Below are 19250 nucleotides of genomic sequence, written 5' to 3'. Positions count from 1 at the left end.
GTACCTCTCTTACCTATTTCTGCACCTCTCTTCCCTCTTTCTTTGCCCCTCTTGCCGCTTTCTTTACCTCTCTTGCCTCTTTCTGCACTCCACTTGCTTTTTTCTGCCCCTCTCTTGCCTCATTCCGCATCCCTCTTTCTTCTTTCTGCACTTCTCTTGCCTCTTTTTGCACCTCTGAGTTAGGGGTAGTTTTAACCCCTCTGCCCTATTATGTACTAGGGTCATGCCAATCACAGGGGTACCCCAACCCACAGTGTACCCTAATGTATTTAGGTGTTTTCACTGTAGTCTAAGTGTCTTTCAGGATAGTACTGGTGCCAGGCCTGGTTAGTCAGAGTCAGTTAGCACCGGTACCAGTCAGCAAAAAGTTGGGGGCAGAGGATGAATTTGCAACAAGGCCTCTTTCTGCACCTCTGTTGGTTCTTTCTGCATATCTCTTGCTTCTTTCTGCAAGTTTCTCCATCTTTCTGGACTTCTGTTACCTCTTCCCTCATTTCCCTTGCTTCTTTCTGCGCTTTTCTTCCTCTTTCTGCACATGTCTTACTTCTGTAGGCATAGTTAGAAATTAGCATTTAAAAAACCTTTGAAATTCACTGAAGAAAAACACAGGTTTCAAGGACGTTGTAGTTAGTTGGACATTTCACTCGTACAAAACCAGTGAAATTCAGCCGTTATAGTTCGTGGAGCTAACTATAACTTGCGCCCCCGCAATGCACTGCTGATGACATCACATATTACATCACTCATGACATGATTAGTGACATCACTGATGACATCACTGACAACATCATCCAGAGTGTTTCTAAAAAGTTTAAATATGTGTTTTATATATATATATAGATATATATATATATATATATATATATATATATATATATCTATATATATATATATATATATATATTCTGTACTCCGTTGCCTCGCCTCGCTCCGGGATAACACCAGCCAGGACACAAAAAGAGCTCACGGACACGGACCAGTGAAGTTTCCTTTTCTGTTTATTTCAGTGCAGGTAAGTCAATGACGTTTCGGCTCCACGAGCCTTGTTCACATGACAATGTTTCATAAACGGGTGCAACCTTTTAAAGTGCCAGTGAAGATTGTATTGACGTCACGTGTCTAAAGTGCAACAAGGACATAGAAAACATACTATTTAATTGACTTGCAGTAATGATTGAATAGTATTTCAAGTGTATATCACTGTACAATACCTTGGTATAGAACTGAAAATTAAACAAAAAACTGTTTGTCCAACAAGATTTTGTATTTTCGTAATAGTATAATGCTCAAAAGAGGGTTCAAAGAAAATTATTAAACATATTGGAATTATTAATATACGTATACCTCTGTAAAATTGTAAAAGAAGACTACGTTTTCTTCACACATCTGATAGAATTCCAAGTCAAATACTTTTAAATCCAAAAATAAAGTGCAAATGCATATATAACAACATAAATAAGTAGTACAAATAGACCCCTTACTATGTGCAAATTTCGCAATAAATGTGCAAATTAGCAATTCAATGTGCAAATTCCGCAATTTGTGCAAAATCTTTAAATCAAGCTGTCTTCATGATCCGACAACCAGATATCTATATCACTGGCAATCAATTGGTTAGAAGGACCGTGAATAAAGTAATATATGTGTGAAGATGCATCATGTCCGTGATACTTTTTCTTGGGGAAGATTCTATTATACTCTACCACCTATAATCCAATAATGTTACTACTACCCTCAACACAAGACAACATGCAAGTTTCTAAAAATCCTTGTAAAAAATCATAAGTGAATTCGCATTGTAAATAATATTGATAGGCTGACTAGGTATAAAGACCTAACACAGTCAAAATATTAAAAATGTGTGATCAAAACAATACATTCTTATAGATAGCAGCACATTCAATTTGAACAACCTATTCTTTCCTTAATGACAAATCACATCCTCCCTCCAAAATTAACTAGATTCCCATCCAGTAATCCCCAGCCGGGTGATTACTGCAAACGCGATTCAATGAGGGAGGCCCCTGTATTGTTAACAAGTGAATATAATTCTAAGACTAAGGCAAACACGTATATAAATCTTCCGTGACATTCAGACCAGATGGTGACTTTGTGTTCAATAATAAAATATACTTGGTCTCCAACTTTCTCAGTTTTGTTTCTCTGTCACCCCCTCTTTTGCTGTTGAGAATGGAGTCAATCACCCAATATTTCAGACCCGTGTTGTTACTCTGATGAAATTCCCTAAAATGTCGGGCCACCGTATAGGTGTTGTCACCATTGGAGATGGCCCGTAAATGTTGGAGAATTCGTATGTGGACCGCATTTTTTGTGCTACCAACATATTTCAATAGACAAGGACATTCCAAAATATACACAGCATATTCGGTTTTGCATGTTAATACCTGAGATATGCTGTGCTCAATGTCGGTGAAGCCATGTTTGTAGGTTTTTGTATTTCGACCATGGAGACAGGCTTTACAGATCTTGCATTTGTAAAAGCCTTTATTCTCTTGCCACCAGGTCGATTTAACAAAGGGTTCGGGGTTGGTGACTACCAAATGATCACGCAAAGAAGGGGCCCTACTGAAGGTAAGGGAGACCTGTTTGGGGAGACTATTGCCTATGGTAGTATCATGGGTAACCAAAGGCCAATGCTTGTTAAGAATTTTTCGTATCTGTTGATGTTGTCTGTTGTATCCTGTAATTACTCGGAAACAACTGTCATTCCCTGAGACATCTGTTGATGTATTGTCAGTTGTATCTTTCTGTCTCATACTGACTTTGGTCAGTAAATCATCACGAGAGGACACCATAGATTTATCCTTTGCCCTCTGTAACGTGGGGTTCGAATACCCACGTTCCAAAAAGCGCATAATGCACTGGTCCTGGGCCATTTTTAAGTCAATGGGGTTGCTACAGATACGCCTTAATCGCAGCATCTCCCCATAGGGAATACTCGATATCAGATGTTAAGGGTGTGCACTAGCTGCGTGCAGTATGCTATTCCCAGCAGTAGCTTTGCGAAAAATCCTGGATTCCAACTGGCCTTCTCTAATATATAATTCAGTGTCTAGAAAAGTTACACTCTCCTGACTTAAAGTTGCCGTGAATCTCAGATCTAATTCATTGGTATTAATGTCCTCAATGAATTTAAGTGCATCATCTTCACTGCCTCCCCAAATCACCAGAAGGTCGTCAATAAAACGAAACCACGCTACCAAATTGTTGCGAATATTGTGGCGATATTCATGCCCAAGGACCAGTTCCTCCCAAGCCCCCATGTGCAAACACGCGAAGCTCGGGGAGAAACTGGCCCCCATTGCGACGCCCTGTAACTGGCGGTACAACTGGTATATATATGCAAAAAAGAAGGAGAGAACTCTGGGTAGGTCTCAGTTTAGGTGGAAAGCAGCTCCTGTTAGAGCACTCTCAACACCAGCGACACTCTAGATCTGCTCACCTCAAATGTCTGTTTTTCTATCAAAGTTTTTAAGCATAGGATTAGCACAGTGCTATCCACGCCGAGATAGAAAATGACAAAGTCTTTTGCCATTTAAACAGCAAAGTCTTTAAGCATAGGACTAGTACAGTGCTGTCCTTGCCGAGCTGTAAAATAACAAAAGCCATTTATCACTCCAGGCACAATATTACAGCTTTGAGTTGGTAAAATACCAACTCAAGCCAACCTGAAATTAGTAAAAGCAACCCCTGACCCAGTGTTTCGCTCTAATTAGAGCTCTTCAGAGAGGTATAGCTTTGTCCAGACACAAGGGAGCACCCAGTATTAAGTCAAAACAAAACCCTTTCAGGCATAGAGTGACACATAAATTATGCAAAAAAGAAGGAGAGAACTCTGGGTAGGTCTCAGTTGAGGTGGAAAGCAGCTCCTGTTGGAGCACTCTCAATACCAGCGACACTCTAGATCTGCTCACCTCAAATGTCTGTTTTTCTATCAAAGTTTTTAAGCATAGGATTAGCACAGTGCTATCCACGCCGAGATAGAAAATGACAAAGTCTTTTGCCATTTAAACAGGAAAGTCTTTAAGCATAGGACTAGTAAAGTGCAGTCCTTGCCGAGCTGTAAAATAACAAAAGCCATTTATCACTCCAGGCACAATATTACAGCTTTGAATTGGTAAAATACCAACTCAAGCCAACCTGAAATGAGTAAAAGCAACCCCTGACACAGTGTTTCGCTCTGATTAGAGCTCTTCAGAGAGGTATAGCTTTGTCCAGACACAAGGGAGCACCCAGTATTAAGTCAAAACAAAACCCTTTAGGGCATAGAGTGACGCATAAATCATGCAAAAAAGAAGGAGAGAACTCTGGGTAGGTCTCAGTTTAGGTGGAAAGCAGCTGCTGTTAGAGCACTCTCAACACCAGCGACACTTTAGATCTGCTCACCTCAAATGTCTGTTTTTCTATCAAAGTTTTTAAGCATAGGATTAGCACAGTGCTATCCACGCCGAGATAGAAAATGACAAAGTCTTTTGCCATTTAAACAGCAAAGTCTTTAAGCATAGGACTAGTACAGTGCATATATATATACCAAGGTGTATTGAAGAATGAGTGGGTATATGAGTGTCTGAATGGATGATTTAATAAGTGCCTGACTGACTGTATAAGTGAGTGATTAAACGTGTCTTACTAATACATGGGTGGCTGAATAATCTGTATGAATGTCTGTATCAGTCTGTCAGTTGGTGTGTAAGTGGCTGCTTGGGTTGGTGAGTAGCTACATGAGTGTCTATATATGGGTTTTTGATTGGTTGTCTGAGCACCTGAATGGCTGCCTCAGTGTCTGTATGGGTGGGTGGGGTGTGTGTGACTCCCTGCATGGATGTGTGAGTGGGTGTATGGGTTCAAGAGTATGTCTGTGAGGGGCTGTATGGGTGGATGAGTGCGTGTATAGCAGTGTTGGTGAGTGAATGGATGTCTCAGTGGTACATGTGTAAGTAACCACATATCTGAAAGGCAGTATATGTGAGTGTTGGAGTATATAAATGATTATATGTGTGAGTGAGTGATTGTGAGAGTTGCTGTATGGATGAGTGTGTGCTTGTGTCAGTGATTGTATAAAGAGTAAGTATATGTTAGTATCTGTATAAATAAGTGAGGTGGTATGTGTATAACTGTGTAGGTGAGTAAATGGGAGTGTGATTGGTTCTTTGCATGACTGACTAGCTGTGTGAGTAACTATGAGTGAGTGGGGATGTGTGAGTGTCTGTATGGGTGTATGTGTACATATGATAGTGGCTGTATTGATGAGTGACTGCATTTGTTAAGTGACAGTATGGATAAGGGAGTGGATGTGTGTGTAGACCTAGGAATCAGTGAGTGGATATGTAGTAACTAGTATTGATGTATCTATGGTTTCGAGAATGGCAGTCTGTATTTTAGAGTGGGTGAATCAAATGTTATATTAGACTGTGAGGAGGTGCATCTGATTATCATGTGGATGATGTAATCAGTGATGTCATCAGTGATATCATCTGAGATGTCATCAGTGATGTCATCAGTGATGTCACTGACCACGTCATGAGTGATGTGATCAGCAGTACTTTGCAGGGGCGCAAGTTATAGTTAGCTCAACTAACTATAACGGCCGAATTTCGCTGGTTTTGCACGAGTGAAATGTCCAACTAACTATAACGTCCCTGAAACGTGTGGTTTCTTCAGTGAATTTCTTAGGCTTTTAAATGCTAATTTCTAACTAGAATGTCCCTGAAACCTATGGTTTTTTCAGTGTATATGTACACAACCACACACACGCACATATATATCTCATAACAATAGCCTTTCTGACCTAAAATACAACATAAATGATGCAAAAAGAGACCAAGGAACTCTGGGTAGTTTCCAAGTTCAAGTAGAGAGCAGCGCCGGTATAGCACACCCTACTGCACCAGTGGCACTCTGAATCTGCTCACATCATAAGTTTGTTTTTCTAGCCAAGTTTTAGGAATAGGATTAGCACGGTAACACCCACTCCGATTTAAAAAGTGAAAAAGTATTTTGCCATTTTTACAACAAAGTCAACCACACTGAGCTGTATAATGACAAAAGGCGTTTACACCTCCAGGCACTGTGCTAAAAAACAGACATTTGGGGTGATCAGATTCACAGTGTCGCCGTTGTTATAGAATGCTCTTTATAGCAGCTGCTCCCCACCTAAACTTGGGAACTATTCAAAAGTTCCTTGCTTTATTTTTGGCAAAGAACAAGTGATGCAACTAGGTGTTGTAACTCATTATTACCTAGACATAACACAATGACAATGAGGAAAATTACACATTACAAACTGTTTAGGGAAGCTGTGTTCTTTATAATTGTGGGATGCTTACAATATAGCCAACTCTAGCTTCTAGCCTACAATTTTACACATCCCCTACTTTACAGTATTACTGTTGTCTCTTGTCAACTAGTAATCTCCAAGTGTAAGATAACCTACGGAGATGGTCCCAGCACTGGGATAATTAAGAGGTAGATTCCTTTTGAGGAGAAATTCCCACAGACTCAATACATTTCTGACATTTTGCCCATTTCCCTTTTATTTTATTTTGCTAACTCAGATTTGTGCAATTTTGACAGATGTATGATGTATTGTTTTCAGAGGGCTATATAAAGTAATATTGCTCACATATCTGTAAGTAACACTGCTTGTTTTTCAAATCTCATACTTGTAACAAGACCAACGTACCTGCCAAAGTACGGAAGAATTTACACTGAGGAGCTGTGTACAAGGCCTTTCCATTCCTTCTTGTCAACATTATGTGACAAAAGCTAAGCAGTACCGGGTTCGTGTGGTAATGGTCCACAAATAGCATACCAATCCACGTCTTGTATCCTGTAATATAAAGAGAAAATAAAGTATTATACCTCAAAGTTTTGGGAGATGGAGACTAGGCAAGCTCTTGCTCCTCTATGTCTTTCTGTTGAATGATTTATTTTATAGGCAGGACCCCTGGAATTATGCAGCAGGGGAGGGCCAAATTGTGTGGCAGGGTTGAGTAAATTATGCGGCAAGAGAAGGCAAATTAGGGAGCTTTGCAAAGGGCCTTCCATCTCCCTGCAACATGTGTCCCTTCATTTTTAGTAACGTTTGAACTTTTTGAGCTGAAAACTATTTTTGGGGGTACAACAGAATATGCTGCAGGTGATGAATTATGTGGCAAATGCGGCAAATCTATAATTATGCAAAAATCATCTCAACCACACAATCGCTTAATTCCAGTGGCCCTGTTTAAAAGCCAATGTGTTACGATTGTATATAAAGGGCAACTCTCTGATGAAGGAGACATGTACGTTTTAACCTTCATCCAAAAGCCGCAAGGGCCCCCTAAATGCCAGTGAGGCATCATATCTGTGTACCAGCCCCCCCGTTTAGTAGCTCACCTGCCGAGGACTAACAGTCGAATTCAGAACTAAAACGCAGCTGATCCATCTATCCTCACTGGGGATACCCCCAATTGACACTATCCCTCGACAAAGGTTTATGTGTCATGTTGACACTTCACAAAACAAATAAATACAGAAATGATTAAATAGAGCCACTGATGTCCTCTGTGCGTTGATTGAAAGGTGTTTGGCTAATTAAATTCTTTCACACATAAACTAGAGATTACAGATACTAGTGTCTGAAGTAGCCTCTTGCTTTCCCTATATGTGTGAATACCTGATTATAAATCAAATTGTGATAGCACCCAACTACCAAGGACCAACCATAGGCACACAGACTTTATCAAAAGATGAAATCGCCCAGTTCTTTTTAAATCTGTAGCTGCTGCCATGTTAGATATGAATGCGCAAGTATGGATAGCGTTAGCTAAGAAGGAGCCAGATACCTTCCGGAATCAGATTACTTTATAGGGCTTTATGAAGTCTCTGGATTTTCAACCACTAAAATTCCAACCTAAATTCTCCAACCCCACTTCCTTGAAATTCAGAATGGGATCCTGGAGTTCCCTGAAAAGGTCAAAACTTACTGGGAAAATCAAAAGTATCACTCCAAAATTCCCTATGTGATTCCACATTTCCAAATGGAGTTTCACCTAAAGATTTGGGGTGATTTCAGCAGCCTGAGCCACAGGTGAAAGGCCCTGGGACCATGGTGTTCTAGCAGACCTTGCAATTCCTAAATGGGTCAGTAACTCTACTACCAGCGCCACCTGATAATGAGGCCTTCAGAAGGAGTAGTCTCCATTGCTCAGGAGCTCAAACTTACCAAGGTCGACACCTTCATACCCCTTCTGCAGAATTGTCCTGTCAATTCGAGCGATGAGCCAGGTGCCCAGGAAAAAGCTACAAAACAGCCTGAACAGGCACGCGCTCAGGCCCAGGATGACGTTGTAGAAGAAGAAGAAATAATTGAAGTTATTAAATGCCTTTCTGTAAAAGAAAACATGAGACAGACCAAATCAGAATTTCCAGGAGGCACAAACTCCGTTCCATTAAAAGAGCCTCAGTTGATTTTCATCGTCATTAACAGATTTGCCTTTTGTCATGGATTAACCATTATTTCCTGGCATACTGATTGACCTGGGTTGCCAGTTATTAAGTCCTCCTCTCAAAGGACAAGAGACACCATTTGCACCTTTTGATTTAGTCCAGTTCTGGGGGTGGCTAGTTTTATTTCAAGGACTGCTATTAGGATTGCATAGCCCATGTGTATGACATTCCACAGAAATAGGTTTTTTTGCCTTTATTATTTCTGGAATTTTTTATTGAGTTTAATTTTAAGTGATTTTAATGTACAAGATATGGTATACAACCTTTACAACGCAACTTTTACAACGCACTACCATTACAACAAAACTTTTACAATGCAACATCCATTAAAACGCATGCATTTACAACGCAGTCATTACAACACATGACACTACAACGCACACCACTACAACGCATGCCATTACAACGCAGTCATTACAACGCATAGCATTACAACGCATAGCATTACAACACATAATACCCTTACACTATCCAACACTTACCCTACTGTTGCACCCCCTGGAGTTAGAATAGTAATTTTTATCCCTACACTATCCAACACTTACCCTACTGTTGCACCCCCTGGAGTTAGAATAGTAATTTTTACCCCTATACTATCCAACACTTACCTTACATGCAATGCAATGTAATGCGTTGTAATGGTATGCGTTGTAAATGTAGTATGCGTTGTAGTGGAATGCGTTGTAAAGGTAGTTTCAAAGAATTCGTTGTAATGGCATGCGTTGTAATGGTGTGCGTTGTAATGGATGTTGCGGTGTAAAAAATGTGTTGTAAAGGTAGGCGTTGTAAAAGTATGCGTTGTAACGTCATACATCCACAAGATATACTCAAAAACATGTGTTAGACTAGATACCCACAACCAGTTCCGGATTACCAAATAGGCAAAGTAGTCACCGGATTATGGGCCCCACTCCTATTAAGGGCTCGTAACAATGGATCAAAATAATATATATATATTTTTTAAAACATTTTTATTATTTTCAGCACAGGAAAACAAGTACAGAACAAGCATGTCACTGTCAAGCAAAAGGCCCCGCGTCCCCCACCACACCCCCCAACACATTCCAACAAAATGTAGGTCCTCCCCAGTAATAGTCAAATACACATGTATCAATATCCGATCACTACTTTCGTAATGTATAGTCCCTTGAACTCGAACGGCTCTTTCTTGTCTATGCATCTTAGTTACACACAAACGGCAATTCTCATAGTCCTCCATCCAAACCATGGTAACGTCTCCATTTGCCCACCCTCTCGCCCTATACGTGACCCTTTCAGCCGCCATGTATAAATCCATTCCCCTCCTCCATTCTCCTAATTGGGGTGTATCCTGTGCCCCGCATTTCCTGGCTATGTCCCTCTTGTCAACCACCAGTGCTAGGGCTAAAAAGATCAACAGTGGACGGGCCAGGTCCACATCATTCGTCATCCCCAGGAGAATGAGTTTCGGTTCAAACTGGATATCCATCTCTAGTACCTCACCCAGTCCGGCGGTGACCTCTCCCCAATAGGTTTGTATATGTGAGCACGACCACACTGTATGTAAGAAATCTCCAGTTGCAATTCCACAGCGCAGGCAGCTAGGGTCAGACACTCTCCCCATCTTAAAGAGCCGTACTCTGTCAAAGTACACCCTGTGTAGGATCTTAAATTGTATCAAGCGGAGTCGCGACTTAATCGCTACCTCCCTATCAATCAATCAAAGCATTATATAGCGCACTACTCACCCGGAGGGTCTCAAGGCGCTGGGGGGAGGGGGTCCGCTACTGCTCGAACAGCCAGGTCTTGAGTTGCTTCCTGAAGGCGAGGTGGTCTTGGGTCAGGCGTAGGTGGGTCGGAAGGGAGTTCCAAGTCTTGGCGGCCAGGTAGGAGAAGGACCTTCCTCCTGTGGTGGCTCTTCGGATGCGAGGGACGGCGGCGAGGGCGTGGCTGGTCGATCGAAGCTGGCGTTTGGGGGCGTAGAAGTTGAGGCGGCTGTTGAGGTATCCTGGGCCTTGGTTGTGTAGGGCTTTGTGTGCGTTAGTGAGGAGCCGGAAGGTGATTCTCTTGTTGACCGGGAGCCAGTGCAGGTCTCTCAGGTGTCCGGAGATGTGGCTGCGGCGGGGGATGTCCAGGATGAGTCATGCTGAGGTGTTCTGGATCCGCTGGAGTCTCTTCTGGAGTTTGGCGGTGGTTCCGGCGTAGAGGGAGTTACCGTAGTCCAGACGGCTGGTGACGAGGGCCTGGGTGACCGTCTTCCTGGTCTCGGTGGGGATCCATCGGAAGATCTTACGTAGCATGCGCAGGATGTTGAAGCACGACGAGGAGACGGCGTTGACTTGTCTGGTCATGGAGAGGGAGGAGTCTAGGATGAAGCCCAGGTTGCGTGCGTGGTCTGTGGGTTTGGGTGCGCTGCCCAGGGCGGGGGGCCACCAGGAGTCGTCCCAGGCGGAGGGTGAAGATCCCAGGATGAGGACTTCCGTCTTGTCCGAGTTCAGTTTCAGGCGACTGTTCATCATCCACTTGGCAACGTCTGTCATCCCTTCGTGCAGGTTGGCTCTGGCGGTGGCGGGGTCGTTGGTGAGGGAGAGGATCAGCTGGGTGTCGTCGGCGTAGGAGATGATGTTGAGGTTGTGCTGGCGTGCGATGGCTGCGAGGGGGCTCATGTAGACGTTGAAGAGTGTTGGGCTGAGCGAGGAGCCTTGAGGAACGCCGCAGATGACTTCGGTGGCCTCTGATCTGAACGGGGGGAGGCGGACTCTCTGTGTCCTTCCGGCGAGGAAGGAGATGACCCACTTCAGTGCCCTCTCCTGGATTCCGACGTTGCTGAGGCGCTGTACTAGGGTACGGTGGCAGACAGTGTCGAAGGCTGCGGAGAGGTCCAGGAGGATGAGGGCCGCTGTTTCTCAGTTGTCGAGCAGGGCTCGGATGTCATCGGTAGCTGCGATCAGGGTGGTCTCGGTGCTGTGGTTGGCCCGGAAGCCAGACTGCGAGAGGTGGAGGGAACCGTTCGTCTCGAGGAAGGCGGCCAGTTGCTTGTTGACGGTCTTCTCGATGACTTTTGCCGGAAACGGGAGCAGCGAGATGGGGCGGTAGTTCTTGAGGTCGGTGGGGTCGGCTGATGGCTTCTTAAGTAGGGCGCTGAGTTTGGCGTGCTTCCAGCTCTCCGGGAAGGTAGCGGTGACGAAGGAGGTGTTGATGATGTCCCGCAGGTGGGGTGCGATGACAGCGTCGGCCTTGTTGAAGACGTGGTGAGGGCAGGGGTCTGTCGGAGATCCGGAGTGGATGGAGTTCATCGTGTTGACGGTGTCTTTGTCCAGGTGCGGAGGGTGGTTGTGGGGGGCGGTGGTTCGGTCATGGCGTGCGTCGGTTGAGTGCTGAAGCTGTTGTGTATGTCCGCGATCTTGTTGTGGAAGTAGGAGGCGAGGGAGTTGCAGAGGTCTTGCGAAGGGGTGATGTCGTTGTTTCCGGCGTTGGGATTGGAGAGCTCTTTCACGATGTTGAAGAGTTCTTTGCTGTTGTGTGCGTTGTTGTCCAGTCGTTCCTTGAATGCGGATTTCTTGGTGGCATGGATCAGTTGGTGGTGTTTTCGGGTGGCGAGCTTGAGGGCAGTCATGTTGTCCGGTGTTGGGTCTCTGCGCCAGGTTTTCTCGAGTGCTCTGCAGTTCTTCTTGGAGCTCTTGAGTTCGTCGTTAAACCATGGTGCTTTCTTGCTGCCGGGTCTGCTCGGCGGGGTCTTCAGAGGGGCGAGGTCGTCTGCGCAGTCGCTGATCCATTTCGTGAGGTTGGTGGCCGCTTGGCTGGGGTTCGTTGTGCTGGTGGGAGGGTTCTTGCTCAGGGAAGTAGCGAGCTGGTCTGCAGTGATCTTGTTCCAGCTTCTGCGGGGGACCTGTTGCTGGTGATGGTGGACCGTGGTCCTCCTGAAGCTGAAGTGGACGCAGCTGTGGTCCGTCCAGTGGAGTCCCGTGGCGTGGCTGAAGGCGATGTCCTTGCTGGAAGAGAAGACCGGGTCGAGTGTGTGTCCGGCGTAGTGGGTGGGGGTGGTCACCAGTTGCTTGAGTCCGAGGTTGTCGAGGTTGTCCAGCAGGGTGGTGGTGTTGCGGTCGTTGTTGTTCTCCAGGTGGAAGTTGAGGTCCCCGAGGAGGATGTAATCGGCGGAGGGGAGGGCGTGCGGGCTGATGAAGTCGACGATGTCTTCGCTGAATTGTGTGCGTGGTCCCGGGGGTCTGTAGAGGAGGGTGCCTCTGAGGGTGGTCTTGGGGTTGACGTGGATCTGGAAGTGCAGGTGTTCGGCGGGTGCGAGGGTGTCGTCGGTGTCGGTCGTGATGCGGATGGTGTTCCTGTGGATGATGGCGATGCCTCCTCCTGTCTGGTTGACGCGGTCCCTCCAGATGATCTTGTAGCCGTCCGGGATGGTGATGGCGATGTCGGGCGCTGAGGAGACGTTCATCCAGGTTTCCGTGAGGAAGGGGACGTCTGGGGCTGTGGTGTCGAGCAGGTTCCAGAGCTCGACGGCGTGTCTGTGGACGGTGCGGGTGTTGAGCAGGATGCACTTCAGGTGGGTGCTGCTGGAGTTCGGCTTGGTGGGAGCTGGTGTAGCGTGGGTCCGGGTGCAGGTGAACTTGCAGGAGTGGCAGCTGAAGGGTCCGTGGGTGCGTCTCGGTGTGGCTCGGCAGCAGCCCGGGGTTCGGCCGGTGTTGAGTGCGTTGAGTTCGGTGGCGTTGTAGGTCCGTCGGGTCGGCTTCCGTCATTGGGGGCCAGGGGTCCTGGCACTGGGCGTGGTCCAGGCGCAGACGGGCGCAGACGGGCTTACCTTTGGCGCGCCTTCGGCGCACAATCGGCGCGCCCGCTGCGCGTCAACGCTGCGCGTTTGCCACTCTGCCATATGAGGAGAGTGGGGGGGGGGCGGAGCGAGGGAGGGGCAGCTGGGAGGCGGGAGCGGGGCGGCGAATAGGAAGGGTCCAGGGGGAAGGGGGCGGGGCCGCAGGGGATCAGCGGCGGGGAGCGGGGAGGTGGCGGGAAGCGCGGCGGGGGAAAAGCGGGAAAAACGGCGGACTAGGCAAGAGACAAACAAAGAAAGATAGAAAGGCTGGGCACAACAGAGGAAACAGCACCAATACAGGGGGAAAACAGAGCGAAAGTACAGAGGCAGGAAACAACGTGCAACAGGGGAGAAGTCGAGCAGGCAGCAGGAAGCGGCGCTGCGCTACAGAAGCGGAGACCACGCCTGGTGGTCAGGAGCACAGCTGCGGGCAGCGGCGGGAACGAGGCAGCCTGGGCACACCCACGGGGAGTGTGCGCGGTGCGTGGTGGAGTGACTGGCCCAGAGGGACAGAGGGTGCATTAATACTACCCCCCAGTCTACATCATCCATCTCCCCCACTTCTTTCTCCCAAACGGCCCGAAGGCCAGTCAGCCTATCCGGTTTATTATTCATGATTGACTTATCTGTCAGGGAGACAGCCTTTTCTGGGATCTTTTCCTGTAACAGGTGGCCTTTCAGAGAGGCATATTCAGGGAGTGCCTCCTGTAATGTCCTTTCCGCCCACCAAGCATGTCTGAGTTGTATATATTTGAAAAACTGTGAGCGGTGCAGCCCAAATTCCACCTGTAGGGACTGAAATGACTTCAGGGTCCCGCTCTTTACTACATCCCCCAAGGAGGAAATACCTATGTCATCCCAGCCCCGGAAGCCCTTTAACTTACTAAGTTCTTTCAGCCATGAGCAGTCCCAAATCGGGGTCTGCCTCGAGGGTCTATGTGTCCATCCCGTAGCTTTCGAGGCCTTCTGCCATGCTCCCAATGTAAGTCTAGTGGCCGGTAACAGCCTGGCTCGTCCCTTCCCCTCATATATGAAGTGTAAGCAATTGTGCGTGCCCATAGTGTGTCTTTCTAATGCGTAATTGGGGTGTGTGGCCGGTTCATTGATGGGAGCCAGGTGTTCCACCCAGGTCAGGAAGTGAGATCCCCCCCATCATACTGGTTTCTCTGTAGGGTCGCCAGCGCAACCCTGGGGTGCTTCCCTAACCACAAATAGGACCTCAGTTCCGCGTGAACTTCTTGAAAAGTCTTGGGCTGCACCAGGAAGTATTAATTTTGAAATGCGTAAAGAAATCTCGGTAGTGAGATCATTTTGAACACGGCTGCCCGTCCAAGAATTGTCAGGGGGAGCGATTGCCATCTACTTGCATCTGTTTTAAAGTTACTAACAACACGGTTGATATTGCGGTCGTATGAGATGTTCCTGTCCCGAGGTATAGGAATCCCACACTGGTCGTCTGCAATCTCTCTGGTAGCGTAGGCCACTCTGTCCGTCCCCGGGGATCGTAAAGTGTCGACTTATGCCAATTGATTTGGTATCCAGATCTGGCCCCGTACTGGTCCAGTTTACTGAAGAGAGCCGGTATGGTGGTCTCCGGCTTCGTCACATACAACAACACATCATCTGCATATAGGGACAGTTTCTCCTCCTGTAGCCCTGCCTGTCCCACTTGGAAACCCGTCACCCTAGGGTTCTGCCTAATCGCGCACGCCACGACCTCGATAGATAAGGCAAACAGAAGGGGCGACAAGGGGCAACCCTGCCGAGTTCCCCTTTGTATGGGAAAGGCCCTGGACATCGTACCATTGACCTTGACCCGGGCACTAGGGCCTGAGTAGAGGAGGCGAACTTTGCGTCTAAACTTGGGCCCAAAGCCCTGATGCGCCAGGACTCCCTCCAAGAAGGGCTAATGTACTGCGTCAAACGCCTTTTCAGTGTCCAAAGACAGGAACCAATGGGGCTCCGTCCTACCTTCTACTTCACAGAGCCAGTTATGTGTCCTACGGAGATTGTATGTAGTCGCTCTCTCCGGGATGAACCCTGTCTGGTCCATATGTACCAGACGCGGTATGACTCGTCTCAAGCGAAGAGCCAGAACCGTGGCATAGAGCTTTGCTTCGACATTCAGCAGGGAGATGGGGCGGTAAGACGCGCAGTCATCTGGAGGCTTTCCCGCCTTATGGATTGGGACAATCGTGGCCTGTCTGAGGGACAAGGGGAATTGACCCTCCTTTTCAGCATCTCGGACCAGGCCCAAAAGGTGTCTAGTCAAAAGGTCTGCCTTCTTCTTGAAGAACTCCGCGGGGAATCCATTGGGGCCTGGGGCTTTACCCGCACAAAGTTTCGTCAGTGCTATTCTAACCTCTTCCACCGTGATATCGGCCTCTAAGTCCTCGCAGTCTGCCTCGTCAAGCCTCGGGATATCAATAGTTGCTATATAGTTCAATGCGTCCTCCTTGGTCCCCAGATCACGGGCCTCATAAAAGGTCCCATAGTAGTCAGCGAAAGCGTCTGCTATCTCTGCATCAGTACATGCCCATGCATCCAAACCAACCCTTACTCTGTCCACCCATCTCTCATCCTTCTCTTTTCTACTTAACCATGCCAGAAGCTTCCCGGACTTATCACCCACATCATAGATGCGGTGTAGGGTAGCCAGTGCCTGTGTCTTGGCCTCCCCCGTCACTAATTGTCTATACTGGCTTGGACATCTAGCAGTTGTCGCAAGGTCCCTGGGTCTTTAGTTCGGTGGTGTTCTGTCTCTAATCACACTATCTGCGTTTCCAGTGCTAGGATCTCCGCCTGTCCCTTCTTCCTAGCGTCCGCCAACCTACAATGTGCCCTGTCTCTAAGCACCACTTTAAGCGCTTCCCATAGGACAACCTTGGAGTCTACGGACCCCATGTTTTCCGCCAGGTATACCTTAACATCGGCTCGCAGACCCATCAGGAGCTCTGGGCTCTGCAGGTCCCAGCCCGAGAGTCGAAGAATTCTAAGTCCGACTCGTCTCCTCCCGCCCACATCTAATATCAGCGGCGAGTGGTCAGACACCCCTCGAGCACAGTACTCCACCGAATCTGACATCTGTAGCGTCTGCCTCGTCATGAAAATATAGTCCAGGCGGGAGTAGACTTTATGGGCTCCAGAAAAGTAGGAGAACGTCTGAGCAGTCGGGTGCAACCATCTCCACACGTCTAGGAGGCCAAGGGTAGTCATGGTTTTGGCTAACGGAGTCAGGGTCGTGGGTCTATCTCGATCTCCCGGGCTCATTACATCATTGAAGTCCCCCCCAAGGATCTGCACCGTGTCTGATGTGTTAAGAATAATGTCTGATATTCCCCTTAGCGTATCCGCCTGTAATTTGGGCGGAGCATAGGCAGAGATAAATGTGTATTCCCTCCTTCCCCATACCCCCCGTACTCCTACATAGGTCCCCCGTGGATCTGTCCAGACTTGCGCTATTCTCATTGGTGGGCATTTTTTTATCAGTATCGCAACCCCCCTGGATCCAGAGGTAAACCCAGCGTGGGCCAGGACTTTATATTGCCCTCTCGCTAGGAAGGCACATTTCGTACCCTTCAGATGTGTTTCCTGTAGGAGTATCACATCCGCTCCAGAGCGCTTTATACAGTTGTTAACCAGACCTCTTTTGATCCTACAGCCAAGACCATTAACGTTCCAAGTCATCACCTTAAAGCCTCCCCCATGTGATGTGTCTCTATCTGGAGTCCCCATAGCCATCGTGGTGGAATCTCATCAGACGGCCCCTTGGATCAAAATAATATTGATTTGATCTTGAAAGAGCATTCTTAAATATTGTTTCCAAAAGATAGAAAATAATGAATTTACTCAAAGAAACAAAACTTTACATTAAAGACTATAGAGAAAATACGGTATTAATGTACTATAGTGGTTTATTAAAAATTGTTGGTTGGTAAAATGAAAAACATATTAGAAAATAATTTGTAAGGGGTGTCTAGGGGCCCCCACAGGGTTTAATCTGGCACTGCCCACAATCATGGTTATCCCTTAACTCGCAGGTCTAAGTGTCCTCCTGTCTGTTTCCCTGGAGTGCTTCAACTTCAGCTACATCAAATTCCGAGTCCGTCGTCTACTTGGTATATTTGACACTTATATATTTGGCACCCTAATATTCATGGTTTTTTATCAGAATACTAGTTTTCAAATAAGAAGAAATCAAACTCAATGGTATTGTGAAACGAGTAGTCTCACTTGAATATGTTATTATCGTATCTAAAATACAAAGGTGTATCATGCAATAGTTTCATTAGGGCAAGAGCTTTATACAAGCACATTCCGTCAACTGAACTATTTGTAATAAGAACAAACACTGGCAAAGTCAATAGGTGTTGGATGCGAGCCTTTTAGCTTTCTCATTGTTCTTTATAATTTTTTGTAAACCTTTATTACAAAACCACTAAAAATAACAAAGGAGATTGCATTGTTTCAATAAAAAAGCACTTTGCCCCACCAGACCCTGACAGTGAAACTGACTACTTTCTGTGAGGGTGACAACACTGTGCTTGGATAGAATCAGTCACTCATACAGAAAGGAAACGATCGCTGAATTGGGCTGCCCCTCTGCCTCGTGCAGTATGTTGTGGTTGGCAGAAGCAAAATGTGAATGACACTACTGCAGACCAATGAAAGAAGAGGGCTGTCTGAAAGCCTTTCTAAGAATATTTTTTGCAAAATCGAAAGGTCTTGGCTAACGCCAGACCTAAAAAAAAAGTAACACCACTTATGTGATCTAAAATATTACAGGCAACTTCTGATGCCATTGACATCTTGGATTGTGGACACAGAAGTGCAATTGGAGCTGTGAGGTGCCCGGCACCTGGTGCTCTTGTTTGCAGGCTCTCTGTCACACCAGAATTGGGAGAAGATGAGGAAGTGTGAGTTGCACAGCCTCAGGATCTATTACACGCTGTTCTTAATTCCTGATCACCATTAGAGGTGGAAGAGCCACTGAAAGATCGAGCCTAGCTCAAACCAGACGGCAGGTTCTTTTTCAGTCTGAGGTCCTCTTGGAACCTCAAGTCAAAAAGAGCCGAGCCTGCTTGCAGCTTCTATCTCTCACAAAAAGCTCCTTCTTTGGAGAGCAGAGGAATCGCTGACAAGATGGGTTGTGAGTGAAGACTCAAGGAGTGTTGTAAAAGTGCAGAAAGAGGGATATTATCACCTTGGCTGCGGCGCAAATTCTGCCGCGGTGCTGAACATTCTGATCGCGGGCGTGGCTCAGATGGCCCCTGGTCGACGTGCGCACACGCCCACCGTGACTCATGACAACTTGGTTGCTGCGCGAATTCCGCCGCGGCACTGAACATTCCGATCACGGGCGTGGCTTTGGATGGCTCCTGGCCATCGTGCGCACACGCCCACCGTGGTTCATGATGGCCAGGGGCCGTCATGAGCAAGGAAGGGGTTATACTAACGATTTTTCTAAAAGTTCCTTGCCAAATATTTTTACACAGCACTCCACAGTGTCTTGGTTTCGGCCAGTCTGAATTGCCTTCCTTGCCACTAGGAGGTAATGAAAAATGCAACTCAGCTTTGCTTTTTACTTGTGTTTATGAGGACATGTAACTCTGTTCAATGACAGGGACCTTTGGTATTGCTCATAGGAGTAATTGCTTTTTCTACTGTGTTCTCCTAAAATCAGTCCCTTTGTTAATTTAAGAGAGGCAGTGATATAAATATATAAATTGAGTACCCTTCTCCTCCTTCACTTAATTTGTAATTTTCCCAGAAAGGCTTCTTGTATCAACTTAATTTAACTTTATGGTGTATTTATTTAACAGAGGTTACTGATTCAGCTCCTCAAAACAGGGTCCCCGCAGTCCCTGTGGTGCGGGGGGCCCACCAAGCTGCAGGGGGCCCCTCAGCACAGTACTCAGACCTGAGAGGTCCAGATTAA

At 46.7% G+C, this 19250-nt stretch overlaps 1 protein-coding gene across 1 annotated transcript in view; it reads right to left on the bottom strand.

The window, feature by feature from the left end:
* The window catches only part of LOC144818669 (stimulated by retinoic acid gene 6 protein-like), a 651836-nt gene that overhangs the window by 34108 nt on the left and 598478 nt on the right, over positions 1–19250 (bottom strand). Inside the window, exons 16-17 of the mRNA XM_078676317.1 lie at positions 8228–8391; positions 6704–6850 (exon numbers count right to left, since the gene is read on the bottom strand). Of these exons, the coding sequence (XP_078532443.1) occupies positions 6704–6850; positions 8228–8391 (311 nt within the window). The remainder of the gene's footprint in view (positions 1–6703; positions 6851–8227; positions 8392–19250) is intronic.

Source organism: Lissotriton helveticus, chromosome 2_1, assembly GCF_964261635.1.
Source record: "Lissotriton helveticus chromosome 2_1, aLisHel1.1, whole genome shotgun sequence".
NCBI classification, from domain to species: Eukaryota; Metazoa; Chordata; class Amphibia; order Caudata; family Salamandridae; genus Lissotriton; species Lissotriton helveticus.
The sequence above is the reverse complement of the archived record's forward strand: the minus strand, read 5'-3'. Positions and strand labels throughout refer to the sequence as shown.